General features: G+C 44.9%; 1 protein-coding gene across 3 annotated transcripts in view; it reads left to right on the top strand.

Moving 5' to 3' along the window:
- dpp6a (dipeptidyl-peptidase 6a) overlaps positions 1-24,059 on the top strand; it is a 664,537-nt gene that overhangs the window by 513,456 nt on the left and 127,022 nt on the right. For all 3 annotated transcript variants that reach the window (XM_055664215.1, XM_055664233.1, XM_055664224.1), the window contains exon 5: positions 6,512-6,586. In XM_055664215.1, coding sequence (XP_055520190.1) covers positions 6,512-6,586 — 75 coding nt within the window. The remainder of the gene's footprint in view (positions 1-6,511; positions 6,587-24,059) is intronic.

Consider the following 24,059-nt stretch of genomic DNA (forward strand, 5'->3'; position numbering starts at 1 on the left):
AAAAAGTTTCCCCCGACCCCCTCCCCCCACATAAAACAAACCAGAGAACAATTACACAAAACTTAAAAAGCATAAAAAAAATGTTTAAAGACAAAAAGATAGACAGACTGTTGGCGGGGCTGCCAATTGTGCGGCGCCGCTGGTGGAATGAGGTATTACTTAAGAAAAACACAAATGCACAAAGTAAATCGGCGTTTATGGCTGAAGAAGGATCCCAACCCGAAACATCACCTATCCATGTTCTCCAGAGATGATGCTTGACCTGCTGACTTCCTCCAACACTTCATGCTTTGTGTCTATTGTCATGTCTCTTGTCATGTGCGTAAATATGGTGAGCTGCAGGTAAAGTGTAAATCTTGCTTTAAGTAGATTCACAGACGTGGAATCGAGGTCTGGGCTCGAACAACCACAATTATATTGAATGGTGGGTTTAGCCTGAGGGGCTGAATGCCCTACTCCTGCTCCTATCTTCATGTTTCTTGATTAATACCCCAAAGCAGTCCATGCAGACCAGCGATCCACGTACACTAGCACTATCCTACACATGAGGGAGAATTTACAATTTTTACCAAAGCCAATTAACCTACAAACCTGTACGTCTTTGGAGAGTGGGAGGAAACTGGAGCACCCAGAGAAAACCCACACAGGGAGAAACACACGGTCACAGGGAGAACGTAAAACTCCGTATAGACAGCACCCATAGTCAGGATCGAACCCAGGTCTCTGGCACTGTAAGGAAGCAACTCTACTGTTGCGCCACCGTGCTGCTCTGATTGTTTATTGCTGGGAGTCCCCCCCCCCTTCCCCCCTAAACTCTACACTGCAAATGCACCTGAGGGGTTAACCATAGAAAAATATAAAAATAAACAATAAGTTGCATTCAAACCAAGTGAACAATCAATATCACAATCCTGGAGGTTACAACAGTGCTTCTAATCACAGCGGACCCGATGGAGTAGGAGAATTGGGAATCAATGGTTCCTTGACTGAAGACACTGTTGCTTGGAGACACTTTTATTGTGGAGAAACCTATTACAAGGATCCATGCAACGCTGTTCACTGCTGCTTTCGGAAACTTTTCTGGGGCAGGACAAATTAGTTGCATTGCCATTCCCTTGGGAGAGCTCTGAAGATATTGCTGGCATTTACAACGGATTATTTTGCTCAATCTATTCTGAGGTTATTCGGGACTCGATAGGCACCCAGTTATTGTACAAGGCCGCAGTAATGACAAGCAAAATGTATTTCATGCTACACCAAACTAAACTAATCCTCAACCTTTGAGTAAGTTCCCTGACCTTCATCAGTCAGCTGGACAGGTAAATAGACTCATAGTCATGGAGTCATGCCGTGGGGAAACAGGCCCTTCAGCCCAACTTGCCCACACCAACCAATATTACACCAGTCCCACCTGCCTGCGTTGGGCCCATGTCCCTCTAAACCTGCCCACACCAACCAATATTACACCAGTCCCACCTGCCTGCGTTGGGCCCATATCCCTCCAACTTGCCCACACCAACCAATATCTACACCAGTCTCACCTGCCTGCGTTGGGCCCATGTCCCTCTAAACCTGCCCACACCAACCAATATTACACCAGTCCCACCTGCCTGCGTTGGGCCCATATCCCTCCAACTTGCCCATACCAACCAATATCTACACCAGTCCCACCTGCCTGCGTTGGGCCCATGTCCCTCTAAACCTGCCCCATCCACCTACCTGTCCAAACATTCTTAAAAGTTGCAATAGTACCAGCCTCAACTACCTCCTCCAGCAGCTTATTCCATACACCCACCACCCTTTGTGTAAAAATGTTACCCCTCAGGTTCCTATTCAATCTTACCTTACCTTAACCTCACCTTAAAACTATCCTTCTGGTTCTTGACTCCCCTAATTTAGGCAAGAGACTTTGTGCGTTTACCCAACCTATTCCACTGATGATTTTGGACACCCCTATAAGATTGCCCTCATCCTCCAAGGAATAGATTCCTAGCCTGCTCAACGTCTCTCCAGGAAGGGAGGTGGTAGGGCAGGTAGTGTAGAGGAAGCAGGAACTCTGCGGAAGGACTTGGACAGGTTGAGAGAGTGAGCAAAAATGTGGCTGATGGAATACAAAGAGGCAACCCAGAATACAATGTAATTTGGTAGTAGGAATAAAGGCGTAGACTATTTTCTAAATGGGGAGAAAATTCAGATAGCGGAGGTGCAAAAGGACTTGGGAGTGCTGGCAGAGGATTTGCCAAAAAGTTAATTTGCAAGTTGAATCGGAAGTAAGGAAGGTAAATACAATGCTAGCATTTATTTCAAGAGGATTAGAATATAAAACAGAGAAATAATGCTGAGGCTTTATAAGGCACTGGTCAGACCACCTTTGGAGTATTGTGAGCTGTTTTGGGCTCTATATCTGAGGAAGAATATGATGGCAATGGAGAGGGTCCAGAGGAAGGTTTACGAGAATGATCCCAGGGATCAATAGATATTTTTAGAGTTGAGATTGATAGGTTCTTAATCAGTAAGGGTGTCAGGGAATTATGGAGAGAAGGCAGGAGAATGGGGTTGAGAGGGTAAGGTAAGGCTACTGCAGTTGTACAGGGCCCTGGTGAGGCCGCACCTGGAGTATTGTGTACAATTTTGGTCTCCTAATTTGAGGAAGGACATTATTGTTATTGAGGGAGTGCAGCGTAGGTTCACCAGGTTAATTCCCGGGATGGCAGGAATGGCAAATGATGAAAGAATGAGTCGATTGGGCTTGTATTCACTGGAATTTAGAAGGATGAGCTGGGGATCTTATAAAAACATATAAAATTCTTAAAGAATTGGACATAGGCAGGCTAGATGCAGGAATAATGTCCCCGAAGTTGGGGGAGTCCAGAACCAGGGGTCACAGTTTAAGAATAATGGGTAGGCCATTTAGGACAGATGAGGAGAAACGTTTTCACTCAGAGAGTTGTGAATCTGTGTAATTCACTGTCACAGAAGGTAGTGAAGGCCAATTCACTGGATGTTTTCATGAGAGAGTTAGATTTAACTCTTTGGGCAAAAGGAATCAAGGGATATGGGGAAAAAGCAGGAATGGGATACTGATTTTAGATGATCAGCCATGATCATATTGAATGACAGCACTGGCCCGAAGGGCTGAATAGTCTACTCCTGCACCTATTTTCTGTGTTTCTATGTGAAGAGGAAGTTTCCAGGAGAGGGAGAGTCCAAAACCCGAGGGCACAGCCTCAGGGTAAAAAGATGTATCTTTAGAACGGAGATGATGAGGAATTTCTTTAGCCAGAGGGTGGTGAATCTGTGGAATTACAGGTGCTGTCTGCTGCGGAGGCCAAGATGTTAGGTATTTTTGAAGTGAGAATTGATAAGCTCTTGATTAGTAACAGTTAGCAGGCAGGAGAATGTGGTTAAGAGGGAAAAATAGATCCACAATGGCAGAGTAGTCTCGATGGGCTGAATAGTCTAATCCTCCTTCTATGTCTTATGTTCTTATAGACTGTGCACCACACTTTGATTGGAAATTGCACAGGGACTTAGGAACATCTGAGAGCAAACGATTCAAAGTGAGAGTTTAATACTTGGGTAGAAAGAAGACTTTGGATGATCAGAGTTAAATGAATTGCTACGAAACAGACTACCGACAATTCAGTACTTCCTATTAGAAATAGAAGCCAAGATTAAGATATAATGTTTTTAAGAAGGAACTGCAGATGCTGGAAAATCGAAGGTACACAGATGCTGGAGAAACTCAGCGGGTGCAGCAGCATCTATGGAGCGAAGGAAATAGGCAGCGTTTCGGGCCAAATCCCTTCTTCTGTGTCACCTGCTTTCTAGAGTCTCACAGAGTGACCATTACCCCAATTGGGGTTGTGATAAGGTAACAAGAAAGAGCATTTCTCTGGAATGCAACATAAGCATATCCCTGAGAAGAATGGAGGACCTAATCTGAAGAAGGGTCCCAACTCGAAACGCCACTGATTCATGTGCTCTGGAGATGGTGCCTGACCGACTGAGTTACTCCAGCCCTTTGTAATTCTATGCACATTCCTGATACAGGGATCAACCAGAAACTCCTTATTGTCAAATGAGGTGGGACCTCATAGAAACCTATCGGATAATGAAAGGCCTAGATAGAGTGGATGTGGAGAGGAAGTTTCCAGTAGTGGGGGAGTCTAGGATCAGAGGGCACACCCCTCCATCAACAGTTCCGGTCCTCTCCCACAGATGCTGCTCAACCCATTGAGTTTCTCCAACAATTTACTTTTTGGACGAGATCTCATCATCTGTCCACTCTCATTTCCACACGTGTATCTGCCATGCTTGGTTGAAGGACTTGTTAGAGTTTACATTTCATATTTATTTTTCTGGTTTAAGTGTTGAGATATTAAAGAGATTGAATACCATATCCTGATGCCCCTGTAAATCCTGCTGCCACAATAATCTACTGTGAGGCATTCATGTCGAAACGGGCAGCAGGTATTCTTGCTGTGGTAATAAGTACCTAGGAGTTTCATTGGAGCATTTTATATATGAAAAAGAAGAGATTGATAACGTTTGAGGCAATCAGCGTGGAATTGAAGTAGTGTTCAATGCAGGAAGTCTGCCGTTTTTGCAGCCTCCTTTGTTGTTGTGAAAAATGCCTCTCACAATCATTGCCGAATGTGAAATTGTCATTCAAGGCAATCATCTGAATTGAATGTGTCATGAAACTCTATGAATGAGCTGGAAAATTGCACAAAGTTTGGGTGTTGCCACAGAATTACTTCTCAGTTACTTTAGAGATACAGCGCGAAAACAGGCCCTTTGGCCCACTGAGTCCATGCCGACCAGTGATCCCCATACACTAACATTATCCTACACAATAGGAACACCTTTCAATTCTTAGCAAAGCCAATGAACCGGCAAACGTGTACTTCTTTGGAGTGTGAGAAGAAAGTGGAGTACCCGCATAAACCCACCTGGTCACAGGGAGAACGTCCAAACTCCATACAGCAAGCACCTGTAGTTAGGATCAAACTCGGGTCTCTGGCACTGTAATGCCTCTGTCCCAATTAGGAAACCTGATCGGAAACCTCTGGAGACTTTGTGCCCCACCCAAGGTTTCCTTGCAGTTCCCGGAGGTTCCCGGAGGTTTTTGGCAGTCTCCCTACCTGCTTCCACTACCTGCAACCTCCAGCAACCATCTGCAACCTTCGGGAACTGCACGAAAACCTTGGGTGGGGCTCAAAGTCTCCAGAGGTTTCCGTTCAGGTTTCCTAAGTGGGACAGGGGCATAATAGATAGCAACTCTACCGTTACGTCACTGTGCCACCAGGAGACTTCTCTGCAGAGTAATCGTGGCATAAAGATTTGGTCTTCTGAACCATGTGGATTGGACACTTGGCCGACAAGTCCAAGTGTCCAACCCTGGCCTGTGCTGAATTAAATGATCTCCATTGATGTGCCAGGTGCTATGAACTCTTGGCAAGGATTTCTCAGCTGATGTTTTAGACTCATGGGGCCGCACAACACGGAAACAGGCTCTTCGGCACAACACGTCCATGCCGACCAAAACGTCAGATCCAAGCTAGTTCGGCATTTGCTGACATTTGGCCCACATTCCTCTTTACACATTTCCTATCCATGTACAGAACCTGCCATGTTATAGTACCTGCCTCAACTACCTCCTCCAGCAGCTCATTCCATAGACCCATCCATCCTCTGATTGCTACAGGTTTACCCTCAGGTTCCTATTACATCTTTCCCCTCTTGCCTTAAACCTTGTTTCCTCAACTCTAGGTAAAAAAAGCATGTGCATTCACCCTATCTATTCCCCTCAAGATTTTATGCACCTCTATAAGATCACCACTCAGCCTTCTGCACTCCAAAGAATAAAGTCGGAGCCTTTCATAGCTCACCACCTCAAGTCCTAGCAACATCATCGTAAATCTTCTCTGCCACTCATTCCAGCCTATTGATATCCTATAGCAGGGTGACCACAATTGAATGGAGTACTCACCAACATCTTGTACAACTGTAACATAATGTCCCAAATTTTACACTCGATACCCCGACTAATGACGGCTAACGCACCTAAAGCCTTCTTGACCCCATGTTGTCCAGTGGATGGTGTTGAAAATGTGTTGGTCTAGATGTTAACTAGAGTAAGCTCAGTTTCCCAGGCCCTGGTTTTTTGAGTAGTATACCATTCATCAGTAGTCAAGGCTCACCCATAAATGATTGTTTGGGCATCGTCAACTGCTGTGGAAATCTTCAGGGGAGCAAAATGCAGTAACATTTTTTCAAATCCCCAGAATGCAACATTTACAATCTAAATAGACCACTTCCTCGTTGAAAGTGCATGACCACCACAGTCCTTTCCTCATTGGCAGTTTGCATGAGGTCAAAGTACAAATGAGGTTGATCATGATGGCTTACATTGCTTCAGATGACGTGCCAAGAATTTTGATGGATAATTTAGAGAGACTAATTTTTATCTTGTGTACTGATAACAAACTTTGTTTTATTTTAACAGCAAGAATTTAAAGTCAGCAAATATGAAGTATCGCCGGATATGAAGTTTGTTCTCCTTGCGTATGACATTGAACAGGTATGTGCAGTCTTTGGTTAACATAAAGATCACTTTATGATCTGGAAGAAATGGTCAACTGTTGGCTCATTGCAAAAGCACTGATTCAATGTTTCCAAACTTTTCACTGTAATTTAATTTATGTCTTTCAAACAATCTGTATTTTTAAGGTACATTATGTTTATGAAGTTGTAGATGAAGCAAGTGATTGGTTCAGAACACTAGAACTGGTATCAGGAGTTGGTGAAAGGAACACAGAGTGTTGGAGTAACTCAGTGGGTCGGGCAGCCTCTCCGGAGAATGTGGATAGGTGACGTTTTGGGTCAGAACCCTTCTTCAGACTGATTGTGGGGTGGGGGGAAGGGACATGGAAGAAAGATGGGAGAGAGGAGAGGCAGGTAATTGGTCTTAATAAACTTGGTCTTTCAAGCCTGCTTGCCCATTCACCGAGATCATGGCTGATCGTCTTTGAGATGCAACATGGAAACAGGCCCTTCGCTCCATTTAAGCTGGTCCCATTTACCCTTGTTTGGTCTATATCCCCTCTCAACCTTTCCTATCCATGTAACTATCTGTCTTTTAAGTGTAGTTATTGTACCTGGCTCAACCACATCTTCTGGCAGCGCATTCCATATGCCCACCATCTTCTGAGTGAAATAGTTGCCCCTCGGGTTCCTATTAAATCTTTCTCCTCTCATCTTAAATGTTTGCCCTCTAGTTCTCGATTCCCTAGTTTCGGACAGAGACTCTATGCATTCACTCTATTCCCCTCACGATTTTATACACCACGATAAGATAATCCCTCGGCCTCCTGCGCTCCAACGAGTAAAATCCTAGCCTGCCCAATCTCTCCCTGCATCTCAGACCCTCAAGTTCTGGCAGCATCCTCGTAATTCTTCTCTGCACCCTTTCCAGCATCAGTTCAGATGCTGTTCCATTGTTCCAACTACTTCTGTTCCATCTTCCAACGCAACCCCTCATCCCATGAATGAGTTGTGCCCGAGAGCCTGATCCCTCAATGGCCAGAAACCTATTAGTTAACTTGGCACATGGAATACTTGCCTTTTTACTTGAGGAACAGAATACCAGAGAGGCAGCTTCGATCCTGACCTCTGTGTCCACTGCCTGTGTGGAGTTTGCTCCCTGTGACCGTGTGGGTTTTACACCGATGCTCTGCTTTCCTCGTATGTCACAAAGACGTTCGGATTCGTGGTTTAATTAGCCGCTGCAAATTGACCCTGAGAGGAGTTGATGGGAATGTGGGGAGAATATAACTGGATGAGATTAGTATACTAAGAGATTAGTATACAAACTTAAAGCACATGGCATTGGGGGTTCAGTATTGATGTGGATAGAGAACTGGCTGGCAGACAGGAAGCAAAGAGTAGGAGTAAACGGGTCCTTTTCAGAATGGCAGGCAGTTACTAGTGGGGTACAGCAAGGCTCAGTGCTGTGACCCCAGGTATTTACAATATATATTAATGATCTGGATGAGGGAATTGAATGCAACATCTCCAAGTTTGCGGATGACACGAAGCTGGGGGGCAGTGTTAGCTGTGAGGAGGATGCTAGGAGGCTGCAAGGTGACTTGGATAGGTTGGGTGAGTGGGCAAATGCATGGCAGATGCAGTATAATGTGGATAAATGTGAGGTTATCCACTTTGGTGGCAAAAACAGGAAAGTAGACTATTATCTGAATGGTGGCCGATTAGGAAAAGAGGAGATGCAACGAGACCTGGGTGTCATGGTACACCAGTCATTGAAAGTAGGAATGCAGGTGCAGCAGGCAGTGAAGAAAGCAAATGGTATGTTAGCATTCATAGCAAAAGGATTTGAGTATAAGAGCAGGGAGGTTCTACTGCAATTGTACAGGGTCTTGGTGAGACCACACCTGGAGTATTGCGTACAGTTTTGGTCTCCTAATCTGAGGAAAGACATTCTTGCCATAGAGGGAGTACAGAGAAGGTTCACCAGACTGATTCCTGGGATGGCAGGACTTTCATATGAAGAAAGACTGGATAGACTTGGCTTGTACTCGCTGGAATTCAGAAGATTGAGGGGGGATCTTATAGAAACTTACAAAATTCTTAAGGGGTTGGACAGGCTAGATGCAGGAAGATTATTCCCGATGTTGGGGAAGTCCAGAACTAGGGGTCACAGTTTAAGGATAAGAGGGAAGTCTTTTAGGACCGAGATGAGGAAATCATTTTTTACACAGAGAGTGGTGAATCTGTGGAATTCTCTGCCACAGAAGGTAGTTGAGGCCAGTTCATTGGCTATATTTAAGAGGGAGTTAGATGTGGCCCTTGTGGCTAAAGGGATCAGGGGGTATGGAGAGAGGGCAGGGATGGGATACTGAGTTGGATGATCAGCCATGATCATATCGAATGGCGGTGCAGGCTCGAAGGGCTAAATGGCCTACTCCTGCACCTATTTTCTATGTTTCTATGAGTGCAGGATTATTACAAGTAGGTGCTTGATAGTCAGGGTGGACTCAGTGGGCTGAAGGGCCTGGTTCCATGTTGAATGATTCTATGACGATTCAGGCCACAGCTATAACTCTGGGTGCAGTTGCAGTCACAACACAGTAGTAGGAAGGATGGATGACCATAAGATCATGACTTTTGAGCAAAAATAGGCCATTCGGCTCCTCAAGTCTGCTCCGCCATTCAATCATGGTTGATCTACTCTTCCCTCTCAACCCCATTTTCCTGCCTTCACCCCATAATCTTTGCCACCTTTACTAGTCAAGAACGTGTTTGGAAAACACCCACAGCCTGCAGCAATGAATTCAACAGATTCACCACCATCTGGGCTGAAGAAATTCCTCCTCCTCTCCATTCTAAAGATACGTCCTTTTATTCTGTGGTTGTGCCCTCTGGTCCTAGACTCTCCCACCGCAGAAAACAACCTCTCCACCCCCATTCTTTCTAGGCTTTTCATTATTTGAGGCACAGATGTTCTAGGCACCCACTTTCTAATTCCATAGTATAGCACAGGAACAAACCCTTCGGCCCACCATGTCTGTGCCGAACATAGTGCCGTTAAAGTACTCTGCCTGCATGCAATCCATATCCCTTCATTCCATGCGTATTCATGTGCCTATCCGAAGTCTCTTAAGTGCACTAATATACCCGCCTCCACCACCACTATTAGCAATGCGTTCCAAAGACCCATCATCCTCTGTGTAAAATAACATCTCCTGTAAACATGACTTGTTTTTCCTTCAGGCTACGTCCTCTAAACTTTGACATATCCATCCTGGGAAAAAAGTTCTGACTGTCTATATTATCTCTACCTCTCATCATTTTACCTACTTCTATCAAGTCTCCCCTCCACCTCTGATGCTTCAGAGAAAACAATCCAAATCTGTCCAACCTCTCCCTTTAGGTAATACCTTTAAACCCAGACTTCATTCTGGTTAAGCCACAACAGCAAACTTTTCACAGTCTCCGTATTCCAAATTCTTCCTGTAAAGAGGATACCAAAACTGCATGCAATACTCCAAATGCGGCCTAACCAAAGTTCTAGAAAGCTGCAACATGACTTCCTGGCTCTTATACTCAGAGCCCCAGGTCATAGAATCATACAGCACAGCACCAGGCCCACCACCTCAATGTCAATTATTCCACCAGCCTCCACTAATCCCATTTACCCACATTAGTCAAGAGTCGAGTGTTTTAGTGCCACGGAAACGGAACAATGAAATTCGTAGGTCTGTAGCCTTGATAAATTGAAGCCCTTGTCCACGTGGGCGGTCACGGTGGCACAGCGGTAGAGTTGCTGCCTTACAGCGAATGAATGCAGCGCCGGAGACCCGGGTCCGATCCCGACTACAGGTGCTGTCTGTACGGAGTTTGTACGTTCTCGCTGTGACCTGCGTGGGTTTTCTCCAAGATCTTCGGTTTCCTCCCACACTCCAAAGACGTACAGGTTTGTAAGTTCATTAGCTTGGTAAATGTAAGAATTGTCCCTAGTGGGTGTAGGATAGTGTTAATGTGCGGGGATCGCTGGTCAGCGCGGACCCAGTGGGCCGAAGGGCCTGTTTCTGTGCTGTATCTCTAAACTAAACTAAATATCCTGGGAGGCTTCATCACTGCTTCAGGCAGCTCATCCCAGACCCACTGTGTGGGAACATTTCCCCTGAGATCCCCTCAAAATCTGCTACTGCTCAATAAACCGTATCCCTACACTGACAACGAGAAAAGATTTTGATGGCTGCCCCTCTTGATATTATACACCTCGCACAGGTCACCCCCACCCTCCCTTCAGCTCCCTTGGCCTCCAGAAAATAAACCCAATGTGTCCAACCTATCTAGTCAGAGATGGATGCCATGTGGACAGCTGTGAGCGATCAAACTGTGTAGGCAGGGACTGCAGATGCAGGTTTGCACCGAAGATAGACACAAAGTCCTGGAGCAACTCAGCGGGTCAGGCAGCATCTCTGGAGAAAAAGGATAGGTGATATTTTGGGTTGGAACACTACCTCAGACTGTCCTTCCTGCTCCCTGTCTCCGAGGTTCTCCTCCTGTCAGAGTTCTGCAATATCCTCTGTCACTGCTCCCCCTCGATGATTCCACCTGCTCTCCCAGTCTACACAGTCTGATGAAGGGTTCCTAACCCGAAACATCACTTATTCCTTCTTTCCAGAGATGCTGCCTGACCCACTGAGTTGCTCCAGCACACTGTGTCCATTTTTGGTGTAAACCAGCATCTGCAGTTCCTTCCGATACATCGTGTCTGTTCTACTGCAAAATCTCCCCAAGGTACTCCTACCTTGAAGAAGTTCTCCTCCTCTCTCCAACGGGAGTTCTGCCACAAGGTGGCGACACAGTGGCGCAGCGGTAGAGTTGCTGCCTTATGGTGCCAGAGACCAGGTTTGATCCTGACTGTGGGTGTATGGAGTTTGTATCGGTTGTCCCTGTGCCTGCATGGTTTTCTCCAGATGCTCCGGTTTCTCCTCACACAGCAAAGATGTACAGATTTGTAGGTTAATTGGCTTTGGTGAAATTGTAAATTGTCCCTATTTTGTGATTTTGAAATTGTAAATTATCTGCTATTTGCACTTTATCATTTAATTTTTTCATGTGTGTATATATTTATATTATAGTATATGGACATATTGATCTGTTTTGTAGTAAATGCCTACTATGTTCTGTGTGCTGAAGCAAAGCAAGAATTTCATTGTCCTATCACGGACACATGACAATAAACTCACTTGAACTTGAACTTGAACTAGTGAGTAGGATAGTGCTGGCGTAAGGGGTTATCGCTGGTCGGCGCGGACTCGGTGAGCCGAAAGGCCCGTGGCTGCACTGTATATCTAAAGTCTAACACCCCCTCTCACTGCCCCCCTCCTCCTGTGATTCCTCCTGCTCCACATCCACGTTTTTACCCGGAGTCTCTACCACAGCTGGTGAGCTACTGTATGCTCCTATTCTATGGTGGTCAGAGTCTTTGATGCTTCCCAGCTCCTGGGTATCAATGTCCCCGGACAGGCTGCGCTGCCACCTAGTGTACAGAGAGACAAGAACTGCTGCAGCTTCCCAGGGAAAGAGAAGCAACTGAGGAGAACAACAGAGATACCCAGGACTTCTGAGTCGTCACACCTCCCATGTCGATCCCTGGCTGGCTCCGCAGTTCACCGCTGAGATTGCAGGGAGCTTCTCATCCATATACAAGGGTTTTATTTTTAAATGCACAGAGCTGCTTGTGACAAGGAGTTTCATTGAAGGGTATTTTTCAAGGCATCCTTTGCCCAACAGTGTCACCTTGCAATACGCAGCTCTTTCTTCCGGAGACATTAATGTTAAGGATTTGCCCAGTGAGAAGGGGATAGACAGATCTTAAAGCAAAGATGATCCGACTGAAAATTCCTCTGTGGTATTCGGGAGTCTTGAACGTGCTATAAAACAGCTCCAGTGCATTCTTCTATGCCTCTGGAGTTAATTCCATTGTGAGACACCTGGCCACGGGCATTTAGACTTTAGGGATACAAGCTGAAACAGTCCCTTGGGCCAACCGAGTCCACGCCGATGAGCGATCACCCCGTACACTAGCACTATCCTACACACTAGTAACAATTTACAGCTTTACAGAAGCCAATTAACTTACAAACCTGCTCATCTGTGGAGTGTGGGACGAAACCGAAGCGCCCGGAAAAAACCCATGCAGTCAGAGGGAGAATGTACAATTGTGCCACGGGTGTATTCCTGATCTTCCAATCAGCCTTGTTGTGGCACAAGCATTTTTTTTTTGTAGGTGTGCTTTCTCTGTGGCTGCAACACTTTGTAGTCATGATGCAACTCTTTCGGACTTTGGAGTTTTGTGAGGTTCCGGTCGTGCCATTAAAGGAAAGATGTGGAAGCTTTGGAAAGTGCGCAGGAGAGGTTTAGAAACATAGAAACATAGAAACATAGAAATTAGGTGCAGGAGTAGGCCATTCGGCCCTTCGAGCCTGCACCGCCATTCAATATGATCATGGCTGATCATCCAACTCAGTATCCCGTACCTGCCTTCTCTCCATACCCCCTGATCCCCTTAGCCACAAGGGCCACATCTAACTCCCTCTTAAATATAGCCAATGAACTGGCCTCAACTACCCTCTGTGGCAGAGAGTTCCAGAGATTCACCACTCTCTGTGTGAAAAAAGTTCTTCTCATCTCGGTTTTAAAGGATTTCCCCCCTTATCCTTAAGCTGTGACCCTTTGTCCTGGACTTCCCCAACATCGGGAACAATCTTCCTGCATCTAGCCTGTCCAACCCCTTAAGAATTTTGTAAGTTTCTATAAGATCCCCTCTCAATCTCCTAAATTCTAGAGAGTATAAACCAAGTCTATCCAATCTTTCTTCATAAGACAGTCCTGACATCCCAGGAATCAGTCTGGTGAACCTTCTCTGCACTCCCTCTATGGCAATAATGTCCTTCCTTACTGGAATGCTGTGTGGATTAGTGGGTTTCAGCTAAAGGAAGAGGTTGGATAGACCTGGATTATTTTCTTGGCATGCTGGAGGTTGAGGTGAGACTTGATAGAAGTATATAAAATTATGAGAGGCATAGATCGACAGCCAGAACCTTTTTCCTAGGGTGGAAATGTCCAACACTAGAAAGCAAGTCAAGAGTCAAGAGTGTTTTATTGTCATATGTCCCGGATGGGACAATGAAATTCTTACTTGCTGCAGCACAACAGAATCTGTGAATATGTAAACATAGTACATAACGGGGGAAGAGAAAAAAAAAACTAACAAATATAGTGCAGTAATAATATAGTATTTTGCAGTTCAGAGCTCAGAGCTTATTTGTTGTTGTATTCAGTAGCCTGATGGCTGTAGGGAGGAAGCTGTTCCTGAACCTGGACGTTACAGTTTTCAGGCTCCTGTACATCTTTCCAATGGTGAAATGGTGAAATGAGTCTGTGGCCAGGATGATGTGGGTCTTTGACGATTTTGGTTGCCTTTTTGAGGCAGCGATTACGATGGATCCCTTTGACGGTGGGGAGGTCAATGCATATCTATAAGGTGAAAGGGGGAAAGTTTAATGGTAGTGTGCAGGGCAGAGAGTGTTGGATGCCTGGAACACATTGCCAGTGGTGGTGGTGGTGGTGGTGGTGGAGGCAGATACGTTAGTGGAGTACAAGAGGCCTTTAGATAAGCATACTGATATGCGGGAAATGAAGGAATGGAAGTGCAGGGAATAGAGGGATACGGATCACGTGCAGGTGGATGAGCTCAGTTTGTCTTGGTGCTATGATCAGCGCAGACATTGTGGGCTGAAGGAACAGTGCAGTTGATGAGCTGTACTGTTCTATGTTCTAATAGAGAATAGAGTGCATGGGGCCAACAAGGTATCAGGCGCGAGTGGGAGGGTACAACTGAAGAAACTATTGCAATTAATGACTCTTTGGCTTCTTAAAATGGGCTAAAAGAGACATTGTGACTGCAGGAAACCTTCCAGCTCCACAGGCAGAGATTCTGCCAGGAATGCCAAGTGGGCAGAGAACAAGGAAGAGCTTAAAAGGAGCGCTGTGAAATAAATAGCATGAGCCAGGCAGCCATGCTCCAGCAGAACCCATGTCCAACCTCTTGACCCGGCTGGAGTACTGCAGCGACTTGGAGATCCACTGAGAGAAAGTTCCCAAACAGCTCACTGTCCTTGTTTCCCAAATGCCGATTGCCATGAAGAGGCTAATTAGGATTTTGATGGCTGGAGCCTGCTATGTGATGAGAGCACCATTTATCACCCAGCAGGGACGGGAAAATAGGGAACAGCATGACTGGAAGAAAGAGCCTTTATTTGACTGCTGCCCTCTGACCTCATTCATGCCCATGCACTTCCAAATGATCCACTCTTAGAAGATGTGCTGTGAGTTTGCATACAAAAATCTTCCTTAAACAGTAATGAGAGAGGTTGTCCTGGTGAATGCGCATCAACCTGAAACTTTTTATCTCCCACTTGTTTTCTCTTCCTCTCTCTATCTTCTTCTCCCTTTCCTGACTTTGGCCTCTCCCTCTTCTTCTCTCCCTCTTTCCCTCTCCCTTCTTTCCCTCTCTCCCTCCTCCTCCCTTTCTCCCTTTCTCTCCTCTCTCACACTATTTCTTTCTTCAATCTCCCCCTCGCTCACTCCCTCTCTCCTCACTGCCTCTCCCCTTTCTCCTCCCACTCTTCCCCCTCCCCCTCCCTTTCTATCTCTCTTTCTTCACTGGTCTCTGCTAACTTACTGAACATTTCCTGCGTTTCAATTTCTTATAATGGGGCAGATGACCGATGAAGTCATTAACAAGCATAATTGAATTTCCATGGATAATGAGCTCAGGCCCGAGATTTCGAAATTTCGATTGCATCTAAAACCCCTTTAAGAAATAAGTTGGGAGTTCCTTGAAAGTGGACATACGGGTGGGTAAGATGGTGAAGAGGGAAGGCAGCACATCTGCATTCATAGGTCAGGGCAGGGAATATAAGTTGGGGTGACCTGTGCAACTTTACACTGCTTAGATTGCACTTGGCATATTGTGTGCAATTCTGATGGGCGCACTCTGGTGTGATTGAGCTGCACTCTAGGAAGATATAGTTGGTCTGCAGACAGTGCAGAGGATATTCACCAGGATGTAATAACAAGGAATTGCAGAGGCTGGTTTATACCAAAGGTAGATACAAAATGCTGGGGTAACTGAGTGGGTCAAGCAGCATCTCTGGAGAAAATGGATGTGACACTTCGGGGGGGGGCCTTCTTCAGATTCAATTACGAGGATCTGCAGATGATGGTTTGCACCAAAGAATGACACAAAATGCTAGAGTATCTCAACGGTTCAAGTAGGATCTCTGGAGAAAGGAGATAGGTGACATTTCAGGCCGGGACAAGGGTCCTGACCTGAAACTTTGTCTATCCATTTATCTCTAAGTCACCCACCATCCTGACATGTAAATAGATTCCCATTCTTCTACTGTTGCTGGGTCTAAATCTTGAAACTACCATAACACTATATAGGCAATAATATCACAATAAGACATAGGAACTGAATTAGGAAACGGCCCATTCCGTCTACTCCACCATTTGACCAGAGCTGATCTATTATTCCCTCTCAAACCCTTCCTTCTGCCTTCTGCCTGTGACCTTTGACACCCTTAGTAATCAAGAACCTATCAATCTCCGCTTTAAAAATACCCAATGACTTCACCTCCACAGTCGCATGTGGCAATGAATTCCACAGATTCACCACCCTCTGGTTCAAGAAATTCTAAATGGAGATTGGGTCTACTTACCTTATAGCATGGTGCAAGAACCTTTGGCCCATCGTGTACAGGCCACCCTTCCGTCCCCATCTCCACTAATTCCATTTGCCTGCAAGTGTTATTTAAAATGCATTTTATTTTTTTTATTTTTTTTAATTTGTATTTTTATCAGAAGCAGTGTATAGTAGTATAAACCGTGGCATATGACAACATAGATTTTGTGTACAACTTCTATTTTAAATTTAACAAGAAAGAAATAGAATGAGAAAGAAAGAGAAAGAGAAAGAGTGAAGGAAGTAGTGATGTGTAAACCCCTAGACTACCAGATGTGCAGTCCAGGGATGGCCAAGTGATAGCCTATCGAGACGAAAACCCATAAAATAATAAAAAAGGAAAGAGAAAAAAAAAAGAGAAAAGAAGAAAAAAGGTACCCTTATGTGTGGATATACCTGCTTCATATCTCACCACACCCATCACCCAGTTCGTGAATCAGTTTATTTCCAGAGTTGTGTTGCACCATACTATACTTGTAATGAATCAATAAAAGGAGACCATGTCTTTAGAAATTGCTCTGATTTTCTTGCTAAGTCGAGTCTCATATCTTGAAATGCATTTCAAATGTAACAATTGGATCTGATTCCATCACCTCATACCTGAAGGCAGCTTACCATCACTTTTTCAAGGCAATTCCTTGCAACCAATGGCCACAGCCCCAAAACATGAATAATAAGAAGGTACACAAAAATGCTGGAGAAACTCAGCGGGTGCAGCAGCATCTATGGAGCGAAGGAAATAGGCAACGTTTCGGGCCGAAACCCTTCTTCAGAATAATAAGAGTCGTGATCGCCATGGAATGAGAGGCGGTTTTTCGGGAGGAGACAGCTCCAATTTTAACACTTAACTTTAAGTTCAATTTCTCCACCCAGTTTATTTATATTTTTTAATCTACACATCTTTACTCCTGACTTTCCTATTTTTTAAATACGAGCAGTCGGGCTGCAGGGAAACGACAAGCTTTTTGAGAGCATGATTTTATTCTATCCAATGTCTCTCTCTGGTTCTTTCATTTTAGTTCGGAACAAAGGCATTATGAAAGGATGTTGACTCTCCTGCAGTGTGACTTGAAGGATAATGATTAGGCTGCAGATCAGATTTGCTCTGTTCTTCAAACTGTGCTGTGAGATCCTTTTGCTCCCTTGGCAGAGACATTGACTTAACATTGGCTTAACATCTTATAATTGTCATCTCCAGCAGTTACATCGTCCCCCTCAGTAATCAACCTGGATTATGTGTCTGTTTCTCGCTGGTGGAGACTTGAACCTTTCTTTTGACTCAGCCAAACCTGCTGTCAAGAAATTAAGATTGACAAATGGTTCAATATTTGTCACATATGTAACTGCACGATGAAATTATTGTTGCATATATTACACGTGCATTGAGCCATAACGTGATACATTATGGAAACAGACCCTTCAGTCCAACTTTCCCACACCGGCCAATGTGCCCCAGCTATACTGGTCCCACCTGCCTGCGTTTGGCCCATATCCCTCCAAACCTGTCCTATCTATGTACCTGTCTAACTTTTTCTTAAATGTTGGGATAGTCCCTGCCTCAACCACCTTCTCTGGCAGGTTATTCCATACACCTACCACCCTTTGTGTGAAAAAGTTGCCCTTCAGATTCCTTTAAAATCTTTTCCCCCTCACCTTAACCACCAGGGGGCGCCGCACGATGGCAGCCTCGCTAACAGTCTATCTGTCATTTCGTCTTTTTTTCTTGTTATTTTTAGTATGTTTTAAAAGTTCGTGTTAATGTTCTCTGGTTTGTTTTATGTGGGGGGGTGGGGGAGGTGGTCGTGGGAAACGTTTTTTCAATCTCTTACTTTGCCGGGGAAGCGATTGTTTTCCGGATCGTATCTCCGGTCGCTCTGCAGCCTAACATCATGGAGCTGGAGGTCTTGCTCAGGACTGACTTTGAGCCCCACTGCGGAGATGTGGACTGACCATCGGAGCCGATCCCTTGCCTGGGATCGACGCTCCAACCGCGACCTGCTGATTTCACCATCGAGGAGCTCGCAGCCTCGGGTAGAGACCGCGTTGGGAAGCTCCAAAGAAGCAGATGGTTCGACCAGCCTTGACCCGTGTTCGACCGCCCGATGTGGGGAGCAGACATCACCCTGATGCAGGAGCTTGATCGCCCCGATGTGGAGGGCCGACCGCCGGCTATGGGAGCCAAGATCGTCCCATCAACGGAAGGCTCGAGGCCCCCGACCGCGGGAGAACAAAGAAGGGAAGAGATTTAACTTTTTTTCGCCTTCCATCACAGTGAGGAATGTGGAGGAGTCACTGTGGTGGATGTTTATGTTAAAATGTATTTTGTGTGTTTTGTTGCTTTTTAATGGTATGACTGTATGGCAAATCAAATTCCTCGTGTGTTGCAAAACATGCTTGCTAATAAAGTATGATTATGATTAAAACTACAGTATGTCCTCAGGTGCTTGATTCACCTACTCTGGGCAAGAGACTCTGTGCATACACGCACCACCATCGGTCCACAGGCTCGATGTACTGGAGCAGTTCCCGTGAACCGACGTCCCTCTCCTCTCCTTGCTCGGCCATCTCTGTGTCCCGGGGGTGCTCCCTGCAGCCGACCTTGAAGGTGCTGGATGCATTACCCCGGTTCATCCACCCACCGGCCCACTCCTAGCGTCCGACATCTCCAGCTCCCTCCCGGTGCACCGACCGACGAGCCTTCGGACAACTAGATGCTTTCTCGTCAATGGTTCAGCAGTTCAAAGGCTTTTTATTATCACATGTACCAAGGTACAGTGCAATTCCTTTTGCATACAATTCAGTCAGATTATTGTCATACATGACTACAATCTCCGATCAAGTACAGAATCTATAAAACAGTCCACTGAGACCATGTGCAAGATTTGCCAGGTTTTGCTGCCATTTTCACAGTCCCTGCTGCTGCTGGCCATGAAGGCCCGTTGCAGCCACCACCACAATATGGATTGTCAGCGAGACATCGTCCCTCTCTTGGCCCGGCCACCTTCAGCCTTTGTTCCCCGGGGGGTGCCTGCCACAGCCAACCATGAGGGAGCGGATGGTAAAACCCCCGCTTCTTCTCACCGACCCTTTGTTCTTGCATCTGCTGCCCTCCTCTCATGCTCCCGGTCTTCAGGGCAGCTCCCCAATCCAGGCGGGTTTCCCAGTTCCGTGGCGGGTGAGCCAAGCCCGCTGCCAGGGTGTGGCCCGATGGGTCCTCGTGCCTTCATTTATAACCACTCTTTATAGGAGGCAATCTTTCCATTTGTCATCTTGCATTAGGGCAGATTTGAAAATTGCATGTTGGCATTACAACTGATGGTACCTTACAGGTCAAGACCCAAATATCTTCATTTTTTAAAACTGTTTGATTACCCAGGAGAAATGGGTTACGTTAAAAGGAGATGCGCAGGTCAAGTTTTTTTACACAGAGGGTGGTGGGTGTCTGGAACGTGCTGACAGGGGTGGTGCTATCTGGAGGCAGATACGATAGTGGTGTTTAAGAGGCTTTTAAGTAGGCACATAGATATGCAGGGATGGACACAAAATGCTGGAGTAACTCAGGCGGTCAGGCGGCAACTCTGGAAAAAAATAATAAGAGACGATGCAGTTCAGAATCTTCTTCAGACTAAGGTCGTTCTGAAGAAAGGTTCTTACTCATAATGTTATCTTTTTCTCCAGAGATACTGCCTGGCCTGCTGAGTTACTCCAGCAATTTGTGTTTATCTTCAACCAAGATTTGCAGGTAATTGAGGGCTATGGGTCATGTGCAGGCAGAAGGCTTTGTTTATTTTGGCACTGTGATTTAAGAGGTCCCTCTTAAATCTCTCACCACTCACCTTCAGAGAACTATGTCCTCTAGACTATTTCCATTTACTTTATCCATGCTCCTTGTGATCTTGTACACCTCAATAAAGTCAATAAAGTCACCTCCCTACATTCCAAAGAAAATAGATACAGCCTATCCAAACTCTGTCTCAAACTCAAGCCCACAAGTCCAGAATATATCCTGGTAAATCATCTCTGCACCCTTTTCAAATGAATAGATATGAGAGTGGCATTTAAGTAGCTTTTGGACAGGTGCATGGATTTGCAAGGATTGGAAGGATGTGAGTCACGTACAGGCAGATAAGTGTAGATCTTTGCTTCATGTTTGCCACAGGCAATGTGGGCCGGATGGCCTGTTCCTGTGCTATACTGTTCTATGATCTATAAAGTTGTCAAAGGGCACCATCAACAGAGAGAAGAAAGTGTAGGAAGAAACTGTGGGTGCTGGTTTACACCAAATATACAATAAGCTGGAGTAGCTCAGTGGGGTCAGGCAGCATCTCTGGAAAAAAGGAATAGGCATTTTGTGTCTATCAACAGAGAGAACAAGTTATCAAATATTAAAAGAATCTTCAGTGAGCAGAGGCTGAATAAATCAAGGAGAAAGGACAGCAAACTGATGGGAAATCCGCTGTATAAGGTTATTGGGAATCGCACAAATCCCAGTATTGAAGATGTTTCATCAGATGGTGTAAAGATTTTGATGAAAGCTGATTGTCTTTCCCTGTAGGAATGGAGAGGTCAGTATCCAGTAGATGTCAAACTGAGAGATATGATCAAAGTAAATGGGCTTAGAGGTTGATTTTCTAAAGCGTATTATCTAAAAGATTCAGAGGGATGTGGGATGTGGGCCAAACGCAGGCAGGTGGGACTAAAGTAGAAGGAGCAAATTGGTTGGTATGGGCAAGTTGGGCCGAAGGGCCTGTTTCTGACTATGATGTGTGATATGACTCAGAAGAAATGTTCAAGTCTCCACTCCAGAGGTGCAAGCACATTATCCATTGGTCGATTGTCAGGTGGCTCTGATCAGCATATGACTGGAGGAAGTCTGCACATTCTGGGTGCTGGTAAAGCAAACTATTAAATCGGAAGTAGTAGATAAAATGTAAACAGTGGTGGTGAGCAAAGGCGGGAGAGCAATCTGATCTTAGTGAGTAACTTCGAGTATCGACCCGAAATGGCCCCAAGCATGTTCTCCAAAGATGCTGTCTGACCTGCTGAGTTACTGCAGCACTTTGGGTTCTTTTAGATATTAACCAGCATGTGCATGGAGTAGATGGAGTGTACTCTAGGACAAGACCATAGAAACATAGAAAATAGGTGCAGGAGTAGGCCATTCGGCCCTTCGAGCCAGCACTGCCATTCAATATGATCATGGCTGATCATCCAAAATCAGTACCCCATTCCTGCTTTCTCCTCATATCTCTTGATTCCGTTAGCCCTAAGAGCTATATCTAACTCTTTCTTGAAAACATCCAGTGAATTGACCTCCACTGCCTTCTGCTGCAGGAAATTCCACAGATTCACAACTCGCTGGGTGAAAAAGCTTTTCCTCATCTCAGTCCTAAATGGCCTACCCCTTATTCTTAAACTGTGACCCTTGGTCCTCGACTCCCCCAACATTGGGAACATTTTTCCTGCATCTAGCCTGTCCAATCCAAAGAATTTGATATGTTTCCATAAGATAACCTCTCATCCTTCTAAATGCCAGTGAATATAAGCCAAGTCGATCCATTCTTTCATCATATGTCAGTACAGATGCCTAACTGGAGAGAAGAATTTATTGGATCAGGTGACATGGAAGGAATATATGGTAATCAATCATTCAATGAAAAGGAATAGGATCAAGGTAAAAGAAATTGGGACTCATGGACTAGATGAGTTTGAAGAGGGTCTTACTAAAGGAAAGGAAATCAGCTTTCATCAAGCAGAGTTGTAACTGAATTGAGGAGAAAGGGCAGCAAACTGACCAGCAACAAGTGGAAGAGAGCAACTGAAGAACTGTCTGGATTATGGTCAAGTCCCCTGTTTGGTCATTCAATAAGGATCATCCTCAATTAAACTGGTTATCATAAGTACAAAGAAAGAAGACGAGATAATTTATTTTCACAGAGAGTATTGGGTGTTGCAGGGGAAAGAATAGTGAGGGTGAATAACTAGCAGATAGGGATGTGGAACGTGCTAATGTGGTGAGAGGGAACCACAGACAAAGCCTAAAAGTAGAGACACGGAATGCAGCATTGGTGACATCCAACTTTCAGGAACTTCATTTAAGTTCAAGCGTACACCCATCTATATAACAGAAAACTGGATCTAAGTTAGACTTGTGAATAATCATTATATTCTGTTTATTGCCTAATTAAGTCTTTCTGTAAGCTCCATTCTGTAACCAAGACTTTGTTGTACAATTAATCAAATTTCTGTGTAATCCTGTCATCTGAGAATATAAAGCTGTACCAAAGTCACACTCGGATGATCAGCTTTGAGTGGTCTCCTGGTGCGAACCAATTTTATTAAATTACCCGTTACTTTGAACACCAACTCCGCCTGGCCTTTTCTCCAACATTGGGGTATAACATATTTTTCAAAATGCACCTGTTAAGACTGAAGTCATCATAACTTCTAAAAGTAACTGTCTCCATTGACAGAAGATTTGGGAATTCAGAGCTTGAAAGAGTTAATGTCTTTTGCAAAACAGTCAGGGTTGACTTGAAGAACGCAGCGAAAGGTAGGGACGTGGAACTCACTGTCGCGGACAGCAAGGCGCAGACTTCACTTCATGGTTTGGAGGGGGAATGTGACTGATTGCTTTTCTCCATTGAACTAAATGGGCCGAATCACCATCTTCGGTGATTTTGATTCCAACCGTGAAATAATAACCACATCAGAAGAGGGGGATTTTGGGGAGGGGGAGACTATGGCTTGCCTCAGCATGCAGCCAAGGCAGATGCTTGTTTGATCAGTGCCAGCGCTATAATTTTAAAGGCCAACAATGCAGAACTAAAAAGAACAAACTTAATTGAGAGAAATCCTGGTGGACATCTGTACCATTATTGAACTTGGCAATCGTGGTTAAGAACAATTATTTTGTTCTTACATTATGTGCAGCTTAAGGAGAAGACTGAAAACAAATTCCATTAACAAAACAGACAATGCTTTGTGAGTATGAAAATATGTTAAATTAAAGTAATTCTGCTGTAGGATTTGATCTGGTGCAGGAGTGTTGAAGAGAAATAGCTCTTGAAGGAGTGTTGAAGAGAAATTGGTGTTATTAAATATTATAGAAACATCTTCGTCTAGTCTGTAGCATTCTGGTTATTCGTGATCTCTTCTCTTTACGGTACGGAATGGGACGGTCACTACATCATCTCCACGTCATCAGGCCAGAGGTGCAACAGTTTGTAAACACATACCTAAAGATTCAGGGACAGTTTATTCCCAGCTGTGATCAGGCAACTGAACATTCCTCTCACCAGCTGGAGTGCGGTCCTAACCTCTCATCTTCCTCATTGGAGACCTTTAATCGTATTTTATCGGACATCAATGTTATGATTTGCACTGAATGGTGTGCCCTTTATCTGTGCACTGTAGACGGCTTGATTGTATTCATGTATAGTCTTTTCTTTCACTGGATAGCATGTAACAAAAAAAAAGGATTTTCACTGTACCTCGATACATGTGATAATAATAAACTAAACAAAACAGTTCTTACAAATGCTCTTCATCTGCTGCTTCTATAAATAACACAAGGTGTACAATATGTGAGTGCATTTGGGACCTCCCATATACCCTACTGGAGACCCTTGGACTAACTTCAACTGGATTTTACTGGACATTACCTTGCACTAAACATTATTCCCGTTATCCCGTGTCTGTGGACAGCTTG

This window comes from Leucoraja erinacea, chromosome 2 (assembly GCF_028641065.1).
Source record: "Leucoraja erinacea ecotype New England chromosome 2, Leri_hhj_1, whole genome shotgun sequence".
Lineage (NCBI taxonomy): Eukaryota > Metazoa > Chordata > Chondrichthyes > Rajiformes > Rajidae > Leucoraja > Leucoraja erinaceus.